General features: G+C 34.4%; 1 protein-coding gene across 1 annotated transcript in view; it reads right to left on the bottom strand.

Annotated features, from left to right (window-relative positions):
• The window catches only part of LOC149077079 (uncharacterized), a 33269-nt gene extending 11822 nt beyond the window's left edge, over positions 1 to 21447 (bottom strand). Inside the window, exon 1 of the mRNA XM_089244812.1 lies at positions 21146 to 21447. Coding sequence (XP_089100938.1) covers positions 21146 to 21263 — 118 coding nt within the window. The 5' untranslated portion in view covers positions 21264 to 21447. The remainder of the gene's footprint in view (positions 1 to 21145) is intronic.
• Between the last annotated feature and the right edge of the window lie 390 nt (positions 21448 to 21837).

Genomic DNA, 21837 nt, shown 5'->3' with positions numbered 1-21837 from the left:
TCCTGTACAAAAAGTGATAGCTACACACCTATTGTTGAAAAATTCAAGCCATTTATGCAATGCATAAAAATAGAAAATTTATTTTCGAAATTTATATATGGTAATTATTGAAATACTAAAATAAACATCCAAACTGCAATATGTCAACCTAATAAATAAATAAATCAGCTTACACAAATAAAGAATAATCAAATATATCTGACAAAATAAAAACACTAGATTCAGTGATTGATGAGCATTAAATTTTGGAGTAAAAAAATCTATTTAGTATGAGGACCAATGAAAATGAAAGTTATATATATATGCTAGCTTTATGAATAATGGACACCCTAGGGATAGAAAAATTTTGTGTTTCCAGGGAGTGTCCGTTAATATGTATGATAGATAAATTGAAGCTAAAAATAAAAAGTGTCAATTAATGGGAAGTGTTAACCTAACAGGGAGTGTCCATTATGGGAAGTTCCACTGTATGTTTATAACATATACAGTAGACTCTGGAGTTATCCGACTCACGACTAACCAACCTAGTAAAAGAAAATTATAATTCTCCATAATAAAATGATGAATGATTTACTTTCCCAAGATGTTGCAAGTATAATCATTTATCAATGAAATATGTTAAAATAATTTAAGAATTAAGCTTACATTTTATATTAATATTTTGTTTATTTTAACCCTTTCCGTGGCATAGTAAAAATCGCTAAACCCCCCTGTAAAATGTTATATATTTTTTAGTAATGAAGAAAGAGTAAGCTTTCTTCCAATTTTCAGCAGTTATAAATTAAAAGGCTCTTTTACCTCAGGGAGTCAAGCAATGACTTCAAAGATTGTGTAAGTTTTGAGTTAGAAATATGGTGAATATTAATTTTTTTTTTGGGGGGGGGGGGCTTTCATCAGAGGGCAACACTTAAAGTTGAACTTGCAGGGGGTTTTTAGGATGGCTTCCAGAAGAAAGTGCCTCTGGGAAAAGTGTGATTTATTACATAAAATTCAGAAAATAATAAAATTGTATGTGAAGATGAATATACCCTGCATTATCTTGACTGAAACCATTTGAATGAAATGAATTATTTCTTCACAAAAAATAAAAATTGATAAAATTACGACTTGTTGACATTTACGTTTTTCATACATGATTGAGGATCAAAAATGTGAAAAACATTTTGGGAATTCCAAAAAAAAAAAAAATTAATGCTAGGGTCTAAAAGAAATAGAGAAAAATTTTCCATTCCAAAAGGCTTGTCAATACCAAAATATCAGGCTTTTAAGGAGGTGAGATATCTCGTCAATGCTGCTGAGAGGGTTAAAAGGGTGTATAGTCATTACTGTACAGTGTGCACATGATTTGACATTTTTCTGCAATTAAGTTGGACATTATACAATTTATCTTAAAATTTGTGCAACATTTTTATTGACTTTTTTCTGTAATAAATTTTTAAAACATTCACACACACACAGTACGGTACATAACAACCATTTATAAAGTACTGGCATGTACTAAGAGGTTAGAAAATATGAATAAGAACAGGTTTGGGTACAAAATGGGTGTTTTCATTTGTATGGGTGGGATCTCTCTGGGCGGTCATGTCTGTCTGTATGGGTGGGGTAGAAGAAGTAAATATTTATAGAACTCCAGACTATCCAGCTTCTTTGTTATCCGGTCTGTCCTTCCGCCACATTGGGCCAGATGGTTGAAAATCTACTGTAATGCTTCAGAAATTATGACATGCAGAATTCAAAACATGAAGTACAGTAATTTTTTGTTATATTGAACATGTCAAGAGACCAAGAAAAAATGTAATATACCAAAAGTTTGATATAACTGAAGACTTTATCAAAGAGCAATGTTGATATGCATGAAATATCCTAGTTTTCATTACAATAAGGCACCAAAGCATAATACATGGTAATAAAAAGTGATTTCGAAAGTCAGTATCAAAAATACACATATAAGATCTAGAAAAATGAGTAGATGGGGCTATAGAATGGTGATTGGCAGGGGAGGGGGGAATAGATAGAATCAATGGGGGTATAACTTAGGATCATGAGTTGGAAGAAAACAATTGCTGAAGAAAGGGGTGATGGAATGAAGTTTGAAAAACTCTGATCTATATTACTGCCCAAAGCAGGGATCTTCAACGTTCTGAGGGATTTTTTTTTTGGCCTGCAAGAGCTCCTTCGTGACGTATAAAGCACAGCTGGGGAGCTTGAAACATCAAATGTGGTTTATCCTGTTTCAACGGTTGAAGACGCCTGACCTAAAGATAATTTGAGATTGTCTTCCACAGAAAAAATAAATACAGCACTTTACAGCTTACACTCGTTACAATGACATCTATTATAACCACCAGTGCGATGAGTCCCAAATATTTTCCTGTTTCTGCCATATTATTTTTCATTCAATATAACTAGTAAATGTCATTAAATCCATTACAATGACCGAACTCAGCTTGTCCCCCCTTGTTTGTTTTTTTTTTTTTTTAAATAGACAAAATCTGTCGTCAAGTGTGTTTGACCATGAGCTTTGATGCTTGGGGAAAAAAAGGGTATGAAAAATAGTTTAAAAAAAAGCATTCCCTCTTCTATGGGAACTTGTTGGTTAATTAGCACCATCACTGGAAACTTTTTTGTTCATCATTTTGTTTTATTTTTTCACATTATGGCTCAATCCCACTTCCCATGTGATGGATTCATTTATCTTTTTCTAAATTTCATTGTGAGTTTCTCAATGGGAGAATATACAGAAAAGTGAACTTATTACTATATTTATGATTTATTTTTAAACATTTGGTATAATGACTTATCAAAATAACATACACACGGAATGAAGGGTCATGATAACGAGTGTTGACTGTAAAAGGCACAATAATCTCTTTTCAATTTACTGTGTACATAACTCAGAGTGCTCAGTAAATTTATTCTGATAGAAAGAGTTTCTATCGCTTTGAATTCTAGTTTTCCACTACTACAGTAGTCAATATGCACACATTGATACCAAGAAATATTACACTGAACATTGAATTGAAAAGAAAAAAAAACATAGATAAATCTGAATTTCTTTTCCTCAACAACAACAAAAAAAAAAAAAAAAAGAGAAAAAAAAATTGTTATAACATAAGTATTGGTTTTCATTCGGTTAGTCGAAACTATGCTGATCTTTTTAATGCACCATCATTAGGGACAGAAAATAAAAAATATCACATAATCCAAGCACTTATAGAATTGTAAAAAATGAAAAAAAAAAAAAATACACACGTTAATAGTGCTTTAATTTTTTTGAAGGCACTTTTATCACATATCTTTAAAAGTATCTCATATTAGAAGTGAAAAAAAAAAGATGAAAGATTAAAGGACTCAAAAGCTTTTAGCATCTTTGTTATGAGTATGAACATGAAGGGCAAGTGCTCGAGAAGAACTGAAAGGAGCTCCACATGATTTGCATTTGAAAGGAGTAGTGCCTTGATGATTTATAAAGTGAATCTTAGCGTGATCTTTCCTTCTGAACTGTTTTCCGCAAGCAGGACATATGTATGGGCGTGCTTCAGAATGAGTCAGCATGTGGTTTTTGTAGTTTGTACTGATGTGGGTCGAATAATTACACCGCAAACAACAGAACTTTGTACCTATGTATAATAAAAATGAAAATCATATCAACATGACGAATCAACAGTTTTAACATGAAACATTGAAAACCTTTATTTATCAGTAACTCAAAGCACAAGTTCAATATTTACAAAAAGAAAAGTTCTAAACAATTTTCATTAAAAAAAACCAGAACAGTGAATAAATAACAATGAGGGAAACACTTATTTTTTTTTATTTTTTTACCATCTTTTGCAAAAACATAATAATATCAGATATAATTGAAAGTTTCATTGAAATTTTTTTTTCCATAACTTCACAAAGATGTGCATATTTATATTTAATACTCAATACAAAATAAACCAATTTGTTCACAATCACATGCATATAAAATACAGAAAAAAAAACCATTCATATCTCAACACCACAAAATGGTGATTGTAAATAATTCATAGACATTTTACAGATATCGAAGATTCTTCTCAGTCTTTCTTTCATTATGTGCCTAATCTTCAATTAACACTCAAGAAATAGAACCTAAAAAATAAATAATATATTTTCTTTATACACGTCATATCATCATTAAAACCATATACAGTGGATTCCCCTTAATGATCAGTGAAGTCACTCCAATACAACTCATCCATCTCATGTCTCTAAACTAAGTTGCTGAGAAACCTCAGGTTTTTCTTACTGAGTGAGATGTATGGTGGAATGAATTAATTACATTCCTACAAGCTCTTCATTCCTTGGTTGAATTCCAAACTTTTGGAATTCAACACACTACATACTTCTTAACTGTTTAAGCACCGTGTGCACATTCCTCGGCAGAATTTCTGCACCCCCTGAGGTCTGGAACAGAGGTTTCCCAATCGCGGGTCCACAACCAATGTAAAATTACAAGAAAAAATTAAATTGAAGTGAAAAAATAATAAATACGCACAAATTGCTTAAAAATAAAAGTCTTAATTAAATCAACACAATGAATGAATTAAATGAATGTGAAAAGCATTACTGCAATGTTGGTAGACTGCAGTAGTGATTGTTACGCTTTGACAAAAATTGTACTTGTGGTGATATCTCTCGATAGGGGTATGAAACATTGTTGTAGTTTTTTTGCTGTCCAGTACAGTAGATGGCATTGCTATTGCATCACATTTACTAGGCCTGGATAGAATGTTTTCCATCATACAAGAACATACTGCTAGATGGCTGTAGTTTCCCCTGCTGCTATGAATGGAGGGGGGTCTATATCAGACACCAAGAGTTCTGGGGGAGGGGGTCGACTAAAACTGGGGGGGTCTATTGCAGACATTAATATTTCTGGGGAGGGGTTGTCCATCACTAAAATTATTTGGGAACTAGTAGTCTGGAAAATTTGTTACTCTACGAATATGATACTTGTCAGCTTCTGTGCTCGTCATGGAGCTAATTATTACAGTAAAAAGAACCATTGTAAATCCGCAAGGGAAGCGTAAGAGGATAGACAGGCCCCATTTAGTAAAAAATTTTTATTTTCTCTGCTGGCCTATTACTAACATAGGCAAGTTTATTCCATTCCCCCCCCCCTTTCACATTCGAGAAGCCTGAATTCACTAATGAGTGGGAGGCTGATGAACTGTCCCATGATGAAAACAAAAAAGCAGCCAAATTGTAACATGTTTTGGGAATTAACTGTTATGACATCTTCGGCCAGCACATCTACAGTAGAAATCCAATATAATATATATTACTCTTTGGTCTCAAGGCACTTTTCATAGTGTTAATATATCCTATCTATGATGACTCCTTCATAATAATATGTTTCAACAGTCTATTAAGTATCATTATACAAGTCATCCAGTTGCAAAAGTTAAAGTGCCATTGAGATTTTTTTCCCAAAAGTGAAAAAAAACTTTTATAGAGTGTATTTTTCAAGTTGACCACTTGTTAAAATGTTGGCCTATATATTACATCATTAAAATTTCTCACAGTCAGCTTGAAAAATACACTCTATACATACAAATACAACGCCACAACAGGCAAATTGCCCAACGAGGTGGCTGAATTAAGATCATCATGGATCCCCGAGCCCCTACCTACTACTGCTAAACCACACATGCACCCCCCCCCGCGGAACCCCCCAACGAATCGGTACATGCGGGAATGTGCGTGTATGTGTAGTGCAACCTGACGTAAAATTTGTTTCTGTGTAATGCTTGTTATGTGTAGTGCTGTCATCTGCCCCCAGTTTTACTAACTATGAGTGAAGTGTTATGATTGAATGATTTATCGTTGTAGGACTGTTGCTCTCTGTGGCGAGACTTTTTAACGGGGAGATCGGCTCGCATTTGCGCCTTGAAGTTGGGAACCACAGAAAACCAACTTCAGCCGACCACCACTGTGGGGTTCGAACCCGGATCCTCGCATCACGAGTCCGGCACTATAACCACTCGACCACCACAGCGGCCAATATATAAACAAAATATATAAACATTTCTTTTTAATTTTCTGTAAAGAAAATTTGGATGGACCTTAACGAGTTTCACAACTGGGTGACTCATATAGGCATTTCACAGTATTTGCAAAGTGGCCAGACTTCCTACATACCTCTATCAGAGCCCATTAACAAGAAAAAAAGAAACAGATGTAGTTTTGAACTGTTCCTGGACAGTTATACGGGTCGGACAGAAGGTAATCATTATGTTAAACAAAACGATAGAGAAATGCGACAAACTTTAAAGGACGTCAGGAACAGAATCCTTTAAGCGAACAGCATGCAAATGATTGAATTTATATTTTTATTAATATTTTGCGCACTAACCGTTATTGTTTTAATCTCACAATCAAATTTTTATTGAACACAGCTTGTTTTGCCCTGACAGTTGTATTATTCAAAAGAGAGTCCCGGTTTTCATTATTTTCAATCCTGTATCTGATCTAGGATGTTATATTTTTAATCTCAATCCCTTATTTAGTGTACAAACATTGTTTTGTTATTGTCTATCATTTTTTAGTTTCAATAGCTGTGGTACGATCTATTTCGACAATTCTTTTTCCTTTGGAAAGAAAGACATCTGAATGCATTCATTCCTTTATTTCACTCATGCTTTCTGGCATTTTTCTCACCAAAAAAGTAAATACTAAAAGGGATTATACTATAACTGTCCCTTTTCATAGTGTCATTATATAGGTGTTTTTCATAGTATTCAAAAGGTGGCCAGACTTCCAATATAACCCCTTTGAGAAATCATTCACAGAAAAAAAAATTCAGTTGATAAACACATATGCACCACATATGCACAACATGATTTCTATGCAATAAATCAGATTCATAATTTTATACAGCAAATTCAAAGTCACAACACTATTAAAAAATGAGAAACGTCAAGCCAGCTTTTCCTAAGAGTAGATTTTATGTGCCACATGCATCGTCTAGCGTGACACGGCATCTACTCATCAATAGAAAAAAGCAGTACCACTGTTCTCCTACAGAGCACAACATGCCTCAAGCCAGTGCTTTACATTGTGCATGATTGGCCGACAGTTTCTAGAGGAGTGAAATGCATTGTGAGTCTGGTCTGGACGCTTTTACTGCATTTTCTTTCCCTTCCTTTCTGTCTCATTTTTTTCATCGTGCAAAATGGGAAAAAATTCATGAATATGCAGATGATGGAACAGATGCATCATGGTAAAAAAACAAGAAAACGCAGATGCCTGATAAAGTTACACGTTTCTGGCCAACCGAAATGGTCGTGTTCAAGTCATGCTGCATAGAAAAACTTGCTCCTAGGAAACCCCGGCTTTAATGAACAAGAGCTCAAAACAAAATTAACGATAAGTCAACAACAACATCATTGGTTTGACTAAACGACTTGCAACAATTTTAGATAAAAACTTTTCTGTCATATTGCAAAGTAATTAATTATAAGTTAAAAATAACAATAATTGTAGAATAATACATTTCACATTCGTGAAGTTCTTAAACTTTAAATTAGGCGGGAAGAGGGTGGAGTTTTATAGTTCAACAAAAAAACACGTGTAGTTAATCTTCAATGATGTTTATTACACACGAGATAAGGCGGATTTAACACAATGAGGGCCCTCAAACAATCCCAACTTTACGCTTTTTTTCCCAATTTAGGGGGGGAGCGGCTCAAACTGCCCTTGATCCGCCTCTGAGATAAGTCATTGTAATAAGTCAAGTTTGATTGTAATCACATTTGTTGTGTATCAAGTTCACGAACATAATCCATGGGAAATGGGAGCTGGATTTGTGCTGGATATCTGCTATAACCATATAACCCGCATTTTACGGGACACTCTGCTATCATCCAATATTTTCAACTATCTCGACTGTATTTCCGTACACATTGTGTTTAAAAACTGTAAAATGTATTGTTAGCTACAATTTCTTATATTTTATGCACTTAATTTCGACAAATATTAAAATTTAAAAAATCAATCATTAACTTTCTGATGGCACCACCATCATCAACATCATCACAAAATGTAAACAAAAACAAAGAAGCGGTGCATTCGGTCCTTTATCTCAGGACTATCTCTAAGCATTATTCATTATTTATATGATTATAGACTTTTTTGTAATTGATGCAATGTACGCGGTGCAATATGTATAGTCTCATGCATATTTAAATCTCAAAATTGAATTTAGAGTGGTTTTTTTTCGATTAATGCTAATCTATTTTAATGACTTCTCGAAGGGAATACAGTATTTGTTTAATATGGTTTGTTTCAATGTGACGTTTTTAAATATTTATTATTGACCGCAGTTTTTATTAATTATAAGTATTCTTACCATATAGTAATTATTGTTTCATGTTACTTTACGTCCTATAAGCTCAACCCATTACCCGCGGGCCACCGACCTCAAAACCTAATTTTGTAAAAATCAACCAATCTGTGCATTTCCAGATCACTCAAGTGAAGTGCAGTTCCCCGTCACTCAAGTGGCTCGCGGCACTTTCCCAGATAACTTGAGTGACCTGCGGCACAGTTCCAGAGTACTTAAATGACCCGCGGCACAGTTCTAGATCACTCAAGCTGCTTGTGGTACATTTAAGTAACCTGCAGAGCTGTTGTATATCACCTAATGAAGTGGCACGTGACATGTTTTCAAATCATTAAAGTGGCCCATGCTCTCCTAAAGGTTGAATAGTCTTTGCTTTACATTATTACAGAGAAAGAGAACTTTTTCTACTGTCCCTTGCAAATTTAAGTTATTTATTGACAATTTATCATACTTACCAATATTAGTTGGGGATTATGTAATCACGGTAAATGTGATTTCTCAAAATTTATAAAACTTACCAAAATGATCAATGATTATGTATAATCTCTCACAGATTTATCACATTTACTGTAACATGTACACCTATAAATGTAGAGCCGTTTTGTGTAAATGATATGATATATATTGAGTTTATGTTTATTGTTATGTTTTATTTATCATGTAAAAATTACTGTTCTGTATGGGGGAAACAGGGCAGTCTTTAAAGCACTATGAGCCCTCGGAAAAAGTAATTACCTGGGGAGGGGGACTACCTAACTCAAAGAACTCCTGCCTATTTATACCCATTTTCGCTCTGAAAAATCATAGCACTAAATTTCAATATCATGAGGTGTCCAGTCAGGCCCATGTGCTAAGGCTCAGGTACAAAATTATGTTTTTTCGTTATTTGGTGAACGTTGATGAACTTCATTCAAGATATTATGTATATTTAGCATTACGTAGTTAAAACGGATTATATGTTCACCCTACTTGTAGAGTTACATGGAATAAACTCATGTTTAATAGATCAAGTAATTCCTCTCGTGTATATGAAATATTTCATTTTTTTCCGTCAACTTCATTAAGTCAGTGAAACTGATGTTATAATGAGGTTTAACACCATCCATAACTATACACTCTTTCGTTCTAAGAGATTTCCCATAGCAATGATGTGCTATTAGATTCTATCTTATAAGATAAACGCATCTTTATAATAATGTTCTCAGATCCACTTGGCAAGGCTACCAGTGACAAGATCAATGATTGGGAAAGGAACAGCACCTCAGTAGAGTCAACAAGTCAGAGACCATAGCAAAAAATACAGGTGGTACTGGTGGCTGCACCACGAAAACCGTAATGCCTAATCCATCAAGTCAGATAAGTCACGGCTTGGATGGAACTATATGATCGAAAACACAGGATTGTAAACAGATTACACCAACGTATGAGCAATGGGTGCTTTAAAGACTAATCCAGGATTGCAGATTAGCAATACTTCTTGTGCATGGCATATCAATGTTATACTTATTTCAAGATTTATTGTGATTTGAAATTTGTGATTTATATATTTAAAAAAATCAATAAAATTTCCAAATACACCCATCTTTTGAGACTGCTTCGATATTTTTGAGACGTGAATATGTTCAGCCCTTTAAATATTCAAAATCCTTTGAAAATTGTAAAGGCTTTAGAGATTATGCAGTACAACCTCTGGTGCTGCTTTTACTAGATCTTTGTGTACAACTGATCTTAAAAAAAATCATTGTTAATCATCAATCATTCTTTACTATTTACTTGATGTTGTAAGCGATGTTATTAGTTTACCATTTGCGAGTACAGAAATTTTTAGCATGTGAATTATTAGTAGCTCTAAAAAAACTTGTAATTTTTTATTGTAATTTAATTGCTTAGTCCCTTTATGTACAGAGGCAAGATATCTTGTCCCTGAGTAGATGGGAGAAATACATTCAAGCTCTCTCTCCATTCTATCAAGACTCTTTATCTGAATTTGATGCCAAAAGCCTGTATGCAAAAGGGTCAATCTTTAAAAAGAATTCATGTGAAGCAATATTTATCTTTGAAGTATTCTATAAACACAAACAAACAACATATACATAATAAATTCTGCATTACTCATTCTCTGATGTTTAACCGGATTCTCTATAAACCAACTAACTCTTGGTTCTAGTAAGAGAGGGGTTCCACTGTATTTCTTTTCCATTTTTTAAACAATAAGGCCTATTGTAATTCTTTATGATAACATGTAGACCAAAAGAGCTTGACAAATCTTAGGTACTGGTTCACCATGGCAACTAAAAATTGTATGTGTGCCTAAAATTTTCTGTGTGTGGTTAAAAAATTAGTTTCTGAGGGAAACACAAAAATTTTCAAATTTTATATCAACGTGTAGGCTATGCCACATGAGAAAGGGTCAATAAGCTCCAGAAAAAGAAAAAAAAAATTAATTTGAACTATTTTCTTTGGGGAAAATTTTTGCTTCTAAGAGATCTAGCTGGCACCAAAATTGTTTTTCAATTCGTCAATCCCTGCAGCAAAACATCTCTTATACAGCCAAGTTATGACCATTGGTACCAGTTTAGAAAATTATGAGATAAATGAGAAAAATGTTGAAATGTTGTTGCAAAGTTAATTATGTAGCCTACATATTGTATTTATATTGAATATTGTGGTATGTTAGGTATTTTCAAAGAGGAATATTGTGTTATATGAATATTTTTTGGATATTATATAAAATGAATTGCAATCATAAATAACAATATTGTGTTTTATAGTAGTAGGAGTCAATGTGGAACTATATATGCCTAGTGAAAATTATTGTACATATCTACTATAATAACTCGATAGTGCATCACTTACAATATCAAGTAAGGTTTTTTCGGGCCAAATTAGCGAGGATCAACCAAGAGAGGTTCTACTGTATGTATTACTTATTCCACCTAAAATAACAATGTAATACATAATTTTGATTTAATTTTTCTAAAAGTCATGGAATGTGCATAAATGAATATTGTGTGTATTGAGAACTATAAATATGAACTAAATACAGATTTAATTTGATTACTATGTACTTCTCTTGCTTGATGAAAATTTTTCTCAGATTTTTTACTCATGAATGCTCATATTTACCTATTTTAGTGAGGCTATAGTTTAATCAAATATCCTACATTATCAGGCCCGGACTTAGGCAGGTGCGAAAAGTGCAGTTGCACAGGGCATGGGAAATATTTCTTTAAAATTAAATTTTTTTTCCCCTGAATCTTACATTTTGTTTGAAAAGAAACAGCTTCCAGTAAAAAGAAACAGTTTTTTCAACCCCAATAGCATCAAATCGCTGATAGCTATTACAATTGGTGAAAGAATTCTGAAGAGCATGTGTGAACTTGTATTGGGGAAAACTTATAAATATTTTTGCCCCTCCTAATATTTCCAATCAGGGCCACAACTAGGTGTTTGGTCAGCTGGGAAAAAGCATGCATTTTAGTGCCCCCTTCTAATGTTGAAGAAGGGGTTAAAGGGTAAAATTTGTGGCCTCTCTGGTCCAGCACCGTACTTACCTGCCTGTATTAGTATAATAAAATGACTTCTTTCTCATCTTTGTCCTCCATCACCTGTCTTTACAATTTTCGTTATATGCTGTATAACTAAGACTGCCAATATATTTCTGTTTGCAACTCAGAAAATTTGTAAGTCTGTGGGAGTAATTATATAATTTTTTTTAGAAGAAGGTCACCATATTTTTACGTATTTCTTTTCTTTTGTCTTTCAGGTACTTTATTTTCATTGATCTTTGATTCTTATAAACCATATTTTGTACTTTCAATGTTTTTGGATAAGATCTCAAGTGTTTCTTTTGTTTCAGATTTGAGGCCACATTGTCTGTTGTCATTCATATAGGAATTTGAGAATGGCTGCAAGATTATTGTATTTCTTATATTCATGTGAATTGGGTCTACTAATCATATTGATTGTTAATTCCCTGACTTGTTAAAAAAAAAAGTTGTTGTTTCATATTACCTAATATTGAAGGCATAGCCTACCCGGGGGGAGGGGGGGGGGCATGTCCGCTGAAGGACAAGCATGTCCCTTGAGGTCAAAAGTGTATGTTTAATGTGTTTCTGTATATGTTTTTTAATAAAAAAAAAAAAAAAAAAAAACTAACTCAAAATTGATGTTTCTTTGAATTTAAATGATAATTTTTGAAGATTAGTGACTCAAATTTTCTATGGAATGATTTCCTATGCCAAAAATTTCCTCCTCTGAAAGTGGGTCCAGTGTCTTATATATTTTTAATGTTATTGATTATTTATTGCTTTCACTTGGTATATTAACTGTGTATAATCATTGATAATTTTCTCCCATGTTGTCATTTTTGATTAGATTTATGGATTACTTTCAACATGTAGATGTGAATGCCATTGATTAACTCATTATTGTGCCAAATTTGTTTCAGAACTCCCAGGTTCCTTTGAAGATAAATGTCCCGTTCGTGCCATCAGTGTTGAATATAAAAAAATTTTCTGAGAACGTTCTGTGTGATCAGAGATATATCTGCAAATGCTGTCCTTATCAAGCTTGTTCTTTATCAAAGTTGACAAGACATAACCAAGTCCACTCAGGAGCAAAACCTTCTATATGTCAGCAATATGGGAAAGGTTTTTCGACCAAGGAGAACATGCAATCACACTTGCACATTCACATGGGAGTGAAGCCATTCACATGCGAGTTTTGCTCAAAGGAATTCACTAATTTGAGCAATTTGATAAGACATCGAAAGCTACATGCAAGGTCTGATGGAAAAAAAAAAAGGAAACTTCATTACAAATGACATTCAGATAACATTTGTTTGATACAGTGAAGAATAATCCAGAATATTTTTGTAGCATTGTCTTTACATGAATAACTAAAAGTGAATTTTGTCTCATTGATGTGTTCAAGGTTTTCATTTCATTATTTCAGTAGATGAAACTTGAGGCAGAATTAGTATAGTAAATCATCATAATCAGAATCACTGATATAGTGGGTAATTTTATATAATGCTGAATAACTTTGTATTTGCTTTATCTCCAACTTGTAATTAGCAGGGCTTGACAAATCACAAAAAAATCTAGGCGAAAGAAAAAATTTTTGGATCCAAAAATTTCTTTTAAAGAAAAAAAGTTGAAAATAATGTTTCTAAACTTTTTTCTAGGACATAACAGCTCCCTTCCATATTGTTGGAGGAGTTCATATAAATTCCAAAAATTTTGTGTTGTCTTGACTCCGATTTAGTAACCACATATAGGCAATTTTGAGCGCTAGTCCCAATTTTTTAGTCGCCATGGTGACCTGGCACTAGTTCAGCCCTGGTAATCAGTATAGGACATCAAATCACAATAGATTTGAAATACACAAAATGGTTATTATTGTTATTAGTCCTATGTAAGGACTTATTTCCTCAAATTAAAAAAAATAATAATGTTCAATCATTTGTGACCACATATATTGCTATGAACATATATTATAATTGTGTGGTTGTTTTAGATTATATATAAATTTTAAATGATAAAATATGCCAGTAGTATAAGTTTTGTGGTCTGTACACTATAAATGTGAGTGGCAAAAAAGTTGTACGATCTTGAGACTGTCAGAAGCTAAAAATTTCTCAGGTTTTTGCAGTCAGATCTCATAGTTCAGATCAGAAATAATGTGATAAATACAAAGTAGTGTAAACTACTACTACTACGTAACCGTTCATGCACCTCGTACACATTCCCCTACAGAATTTCTAACAAATTGATACATGCATGAACGTGCCTTGTGTATGCATTGCATGGCTCTAATATATTTATGTTGTCTTGTCAGAATTATACCTGTTTTGCACTCTTGCTTGCGCTGCCATCTACCTTCCATATTTTGAGGTTAAGATGATAAACGCTTGAATCTTATGTTTGTTATTTTCATGTTTGTAAGTATAGTGTTGAAGGCCTGGCTGTTCCCTGCGGAGAGCCATTTTCAAATGAGAGACGACTCTCACCGTGAAGTTGGAAAATAGTAGTGTGTATCAAAAAATGTGATAAATATTCAAAAATAATGTGAAAACAAAATTACTGTCATGTATTGGACAATTTCTATCAATCAAGACCGAAGTCATAAATTTTTTTCAGGCGAGAAGAAAATAGATTGGTATGATTGAACCATGTTGCTTCTTATATATCATATATGAGACTAGGATAAAAAAAAAGGTTTTTGATTGGTCTGAGAATATATGTTGTTTAAATTCGGGGGGGGGGGTGGAAATTATGGGACTCTGGTCAAAATGCCCACTTGTCCATGTGAAAATCTGTCTTTACTCTGGACGGTGACCAGGAAAGCCTCCTTGCCTGATCACTTTAAGATAAACCTTGATAAGGAAAAAATGTTTACTCAGACTAGACTAGAATATCATATTCCCCCACCACCTAACCAGACTTTGAGAAGGTGGAAATTACAACAGACCTAATTTTTTGTTCTTGGAACCAAAAATTTGCCGCCATGTGCAGCTGTACATGTTCTTCTTCTTAACAGTACATGTACCTCTTACACATTCTTCTGCAGAATTTCTTACAAATTGATAAATAGAGTGAGATAGATGGCTTTTACATCTATCAGTATCAAAAAGTCATCACGTCCCGGCGGAGACGTGATGACTTTTTTTCCAAGTTCAAACCTCAGCATAATATCCGGAAAATAACTGTTTCCTTGAAATTGGTAAATGTCGAAATGTGTTGTGTGAGTGTACGCATGGCTCTAATGTATTTATGTTGCTAGAATTGTGCATGCTTTGTGTTCTTGCTGGTGCTTTCATCTGTGTTCCATATTTTGAATTAAAGATGGTAAACGCTTGAATTTTCATGTTGTATAAGTATCATATTGAAGGTATGCCTACTCTGTGCTGAGAGACTTTTTTCAAATGGGTGACCAGCTCGCATTCGTGCCTTGAAGTTGGGAAACCACTGAAAATCAACTTCAGCTGACCACCACCATGCTGTCAACAGGGTTCGAACCTGGATTCTCATAATGAAACTGTGCATGTTCAAAAAATCTAAATCCGACCACGTTTTTATCCACTGGAATGCTTTATTTTGAGATAGTTCAGAAACGTTGCATAATGTACTTGAGATATTTCGTATTTCTATCCTTGTTTTTTGTAAGTGCATTTCTAATATATGTGTATTTCAGACGAGTGTCCAGATATATCTTCTCTGTATCGCCATCAGTCGGACGAGTTTCTACCGCCGAAGTTCCACTGCACTTTATGTCCATATGTGACTGTACACAAGACTAATCTCAAGAATCACAGCCTCATACATACGGGTCGTAAGCCTTTCAAATGCCCGCAATGTCAGATGAGATTCACCACAAAACAGAACATGAAGAGACACACGATGATCCATGCCAAAGAGTTCTACGACATGATGCCTTCTTTCTGACTAGGATGGACTTCGATGAACATCGCCAGCCTATTGATGCTTCCTAAATACATACTCATACGTTTATTTGTTTCATTGTTGTCTAAAGATGTATTAAGATGTACTATGAAAAGACATAGTGTCGACATCAATATTGTATTATTTATTATTTGAAGATTTAGTGTGCCTGTATGGTAGTTTAATTTAGTTCATGTCTGGTATGGTATCCAAAAGAAACATAGTTCCTATACAATAAAACACTGTATTAATTTTTTTTGTGTTGTGATACTTGGCTCTTGGTGCGCTAACTGAAGAGGCCATTAAGGAATTATCTGAGATTTCCATCAAAACCATTAAAAATAATTACCATGTGAGCTAATTCAAATTATTGGAACTTTCAAAAATTAATTTAAATTTAGTTTCATTCCATGCAAAGTTTAAAATTTGAAACGATACCATTTGTTGGATTTCCCATGGCATTTCATATCTGTGTATTGTATCAAAGATTCATTCGCCTCATAAAATGTTTAGGGAGCTGGTTGGCTATGTTGTTAGATCGTAGTACCACTGATGCACATAAAGTTTACTCAAGCTTTTTAAAGGTGCATATAGTGTAATATTGATACTCGAGACAGAGAGAATGGACGAAAATCTTTGAAAAATTCAACATTCAACCAGGTAAGTGTGCCATGACTTTTCCACCTTGACATAAGTGCAAGACTTTCTCAGGGCTTTCACGATTCAGAAGCCCTTTTCCAGATGTAGATAACAAATATTCAGGTGAAACATCTTTGACCCTAATCATTGAGACTCTTCTAACGTCTGCTTTGCTCGGGACCAGACTTAATCATCCATCTGGCGGCAAAATATTAGAGGCCATAAAAACGGGATTAAAGTTCATAGATTATGTGTATTTCTTTTTTTTTACTTTAATTGCTTAACAAAGCTTGAATTGTATCAATTTATCTGGAATTTCTAGAAAAATACTGGGCGAATCGTTCTGAGATTTTGGCCATATATACCTTGTATTAGTACTCACCATTTCCAGTTAAAATTTAGTCACGAGTGCATTTATATATAGGGAACCGACAAAAAAAAGTTTTTGATCAACCCTGTATCAGAGAAAGCTGCAAATGAATTGTAACTTTCACAAAATATTGTTCTAACTTCGTGCAATACTTCTGTGCATTTTCGTGCGAATAGCACGGATATTCCCGAAAATATAAATGTTTCCTATAAAAATTCAAATTTTCATCGCATGATTTTTGCTTATAACATGCCGAGTTCCCAACCAATTTTTCGAAAACCGAAAAATTCACAGAAAACATACTATATATGAGACATACTGTATAGAAATTTAAAATGTGACAATTCATTGAGGCTTTCATGGCCGTCGTTCAATGACTTACAAGCGGTTTTAGACCATGGTCTAAGCAGGCATTTTCTTCCTAACGTTCCTTCCGCATCTGTGGCAGCATCTTCTGAGGTTAAACGGACGTTGGTTTCTGCGACAAGCGAGAAAGGCTTCGTATATCGTTAACCTATCCCCTTATTACTCAGTTACTTTCAGCAAGTTTCGAAATCTCACAGTTGATATCACATTTCTTTCTAAATTTTCGCGACACATTCAGCTAGAATTTTCATACCATTTGCACTATATAACTGGCAATCCAATTATGAAAAATAAAATCTTTATTTCTTGCATTGAGCATTGCACATGCTCAATTAATAATCATTTACTAAAAATACTCATACCTCATTGAATGATAAATTGTCGCATTTTATATTTCTATGTAGTATGTCTCGTGCATTGTGATTTTTATTTAAAAAACAGTGAATATACGTGTTATTCTCACGAAAATGCACAGAAATATTTCACGAAGTTAGTAGTTTTTTTTTCTAAGCAGCTCTTTTTTTTCATTTGCAGCTTTTTCCTGATGCAGAGTTGATCAACAAAAATATTTAATTTTTTGTCGTTCCCCCAAATGCACTCGAATGAAATTTCACTGGAAATGGTGATCATTAATATAGGACAGCGGTGTTCTCAACTGGTGCTGGGCGAAGCCCTTTGAACAGCTCTGTGTACACTCCCCGGGGGCTCCGTGGCCACTCAAGAAAAATAAAAAAACCAGTAAATTTGAAAAAATAATTTGAAATATTTTTAAATAATAAAAATAAATCAGTAACTTTGATGAATAAATGAAAAATAAATAGGGCTGCGCCATAGAAATTATAGACCACAGTAAGGGCTCCGCTAATATAGGTTATACATATGACTGAAATTTTCAGAACGATTCACTCAATATTTTTCTAGAAATTCGAGAAAAAATGCCTATAAACTCCAAAAAAAGTGGGGGAGGCAGACATTTGGAAAAATATAGTGTCTCTCGCCTTTCTCTCATTAACAAGCGTATAACCAGAATGGAACCCTTTAGGCCAGTCATCTTCAACCACCCAACTCCATCAGTAGGAAATTGCCGTATGGCAATATGACCGGAGTTGGCGCGCAATAATGTAGTAGTCATCTTCAATGTGTTGCTCGCGAGCACTATTGAACTCCTTGAAGCACCAAGAGTGCTGAATGCTCGTGTACGATGTCGTGTTCGCGATCACTTAATCAACGCTCCAATTAAACACCCTGAAAAAATTGCATTCAAGAATTACAATTATGCAGATTTCAGGTAAACGATAACGGAGCATAGGCAGTGCTCTCGACTCAAGAAAAATTGAAGACCATTGTTCTAAGCCAGGGCATTTTACGAACACCCGCGCCGAGCTAGAAAGACTTTTGATCGGCCATCTACGCTGAGTTATAATGATGATGAAAAGTGTTAATCAACATTCAAGGGTTTTTAAAATTTTAGGAAACAAGATGAATAATTTAACTTAACGATCTTCCATGATTACGTTAGGACTTCGATTATCCTACGTAATTGACGAGCTAATGTCGATACAGGGTGCATAGCAAACAGAGGGTATGAGGAGTATGACATTTCACTCTTAGAGTTATGGCCTACTTCCAGTTAGAAAAAGTTCCCAAATAACGTTCAGCACTCAGATATGTCATTCATGTTGCAAGGGGGGATCTTCCTTGATTACGTTAGGACTTCGATTATCCTACGTAATTGACGAGCTAATGTCGATACAGGGTGCATAGCAAACAGAGGGTATGAGGAGTATGACATTTCACTCTTAGAGTTATGGCCTACTTCCAGTTAGAAAAAGTTCCCAAATAACGTTCAGCACTCAGATATGTCATTCATGTTGCAAGGGGGGATGTATAGTTAGTTATTAAGATGAAAAAAGTTAACTTTTTGTACAGTTCCCATGTGCTTATCACAGATGTTTAATTTTGACATTATTTTGTGTGTGTTCACTATATATATTTATTTTTTTTTACCCCCATATACTTCCAAAGAGTGTTCTCATTTTTGGTCAGGTGGAGTGTATAGATTTATGGGCTATGGGGGGGGGGGGTGTTGCTACTTTTCCAACAGATACCCTTTACGTTAGTTCGAGCATAGTTTCCCAAACTTTTTGTTCCATCGCCCCCTTCTTTAGAATTTTTTTCTCTCATCGCCCCGATGTCAAAGTGAACCCATAGGATCCTATGTTATGTCCGTAGCTTCTATCGCTCCCTTAGACCATTCCACCACCCACCAGGAGGCGATATTGCCCACTTTGGGAAACACTGTGTTAGAGGTTCCGTAAGGAATATTATTTAGGTATCTGTTTGGTATTTCAAATTCAAGTTCCCGTGTGCCCCAAAACCAAATTAGAAAGCTGTTGTCCTGCCCGTCTTGATGCAAAAAAATAAAAAAAATCCATGTTTCCAAGTGTAATATTCACTGAGCGATCCCAATTCGAAAAACGGAGGAAAGTTGAGAAAAAAACAGCTCAAAATATGGAAAAACCGTTTTACCCGCATTTAACGCTGTTTTCCTCCAGATTTCCTCTGTTTTTTGAATTCGAATATTTCAGTGCACTTAGAGAAACATGGATTTTTTTATTTATTCATTTTGTTAGCATCAGGAGAGACCAAGCCACAACTTTCTAATTGGGTTTTGGGACACACGAAGACTGTAAATAGTTAATTTTTAATTTCAATAACTATATAACCCCTTCAAACATGAATTACATATCTGAGTACTACACGTTATTTGGAAACCTTTTGGAAGTATACCTGTAGGATCAACAGTTCGTCAGTAAAATGCTGTACATCCCAAAGGAAGTACAGTGTAAACCTCGATAACTCGACTATCCCTGTAACTCAGCATTTGTTGTTCCCATGGTTGGCACAATACTGAATTCAATGGGGAAAATATCTTTCTAACTCGACAAATGATGAAATCCCGCTTAAGTGGACTATGGTGTTATAATAACTCATTTTCAGTAATTTGCTTGTGTTTAGTTCATCAGTTCGAAAAATTTTACGATATTACTCTCGTGTGTTTCAAAATTCCATGTTTCATTGTTTCTGCCATTTGTTTGTTGATGGATATATATGTCATTCTTCCCACATCCAGTGGAGCTGGGGGTGCTGAGGTTGCTCAAGCTACCACGGTAATTTACCGCATGGGTCTGGGCACCTACTAAATTGATTCAGAAACCAAAAAATATATATCCTACGTTACGATCAAGACGAGCATCCACACGTTCCAAACACTTCCGACGCCCCCTGTTTACAACATTGGGTGGGGTTACTTTCTGTCATTACTCCGTTTGGAACTTGAAAATAACATGTGGGCTATGAAGGCCGCAGCTAGATGTGAATGATTTCTGGAATTTTTGAACGAGAGATGGTCGAGAAACCTAGAAGAAGAAATGTAAGAAGATCGAAATGATTTAAACGAGAGGAGCAAAGTTATTTGGGACAAATGTATAATATTTTACAAAAAAAAGATAGTTATTTTGGCAATTACACTGCTCATTCATAGATAACAGATCTTCCAGCAATCGAAATATGTTTTTTTCCCTAATCCGGGATTATTCTTAATGCGGAAACTTGTCATAGAAAATTGCAGATCAAAACATCTTATGAATTTGTAGAAGCTGAAACAGAATTTTTCAAGAATATAAAGGCACATACACATACATAAATGATTTTTAAAAATTTTTGGAGGTGAAATGGAATAAGACCTCGCTTCAAGTCCACGTGTTTTACGATTCCCTTCGAGTTATCGAGGTTCAACCGCAAGTAATCTTCTTCCTCTTCTCTCTCTTCTATACCTCCTCTAAGATGTATATTGAATTTTAAGGTCAATTAATCAATTGTCATTGCAATTTAAAGGCCCAGTACGATCCATGTAAATTAGATACATTATAAAAAAAAATGTATATTCACCGACACAGACAATTCGGTCAGTGTTATTTCGCAGATGCATCACAGGACTTTTTTTCTCCACATTATTTCTGATGAGACGATGTAGTTGCTGCTCCGACCAAGACTCTTTCAAAAGCATCCCACATAAACATCGTTATTGTTTATTTGCACACAGTATTTGCAAAGTATATTCGCCTTCGTTTACATCAGTAGGTGTCTTGGACTTCTGCGATAATATCCTCATCAATGTGGAAAAAAAAAATTAACACAGAGTGAACCATTTAAGAGTTCCGGGTGAACACGAGGGTCGGATAATCGAGGTTGTACTTTTTGTATCGAGTTATTATAATTAGCTTTAGAATCCCATTTCGTGAGTTCATTATACGTCTATGCCTAGGACAGTTCGAATAATCCGTAAGTAAATAATTTGTTTTGATGGGGGAATTAATTTGTATATTCATCTGCCATTATGACAACGTTGAAAAACTGATACGGAATTTATTCAGACATATATCATTAGAAGTGTTTTCATTTGATGTTAAAAACAAGTTGGAAATTCCTTGAAACCATTTGTTTACCAAACTGCTTTTGTTATTCTTAATGATATATTGAAGGTGTGGTGAAAAGAAAGACATTTTTATTTCTCTATAAAAAATGTTACGAAAGGCCGGTTAATAAATAAAACGCTCATTTTCGAAGTCGGTATTTACAGA

The sequence above is a fragment of the Pholcus phalangioides genome, unplaced genomic scaffold (assembly GCF_987345545.1).
Source record: "Pholcus phalangioides strain wild (caught in Gottingen) unplaced genomic scaffold, Ppha-v1.0 ptg000015l_1, whole genome shotgun sequence".
Taxonomy (NCBI): domain Eukaryota; kingdom Metazoa; phylum Arthropoda; class Arachnida; order Araneae; family Pholcidae; genus Pholcus; species Pholcus phalangioides.
The sequence above is the reverse complement of the archived record's forward strand: the minus strand, read 5'-3'. Positions and strand labels throughout refer to the sequence as shown.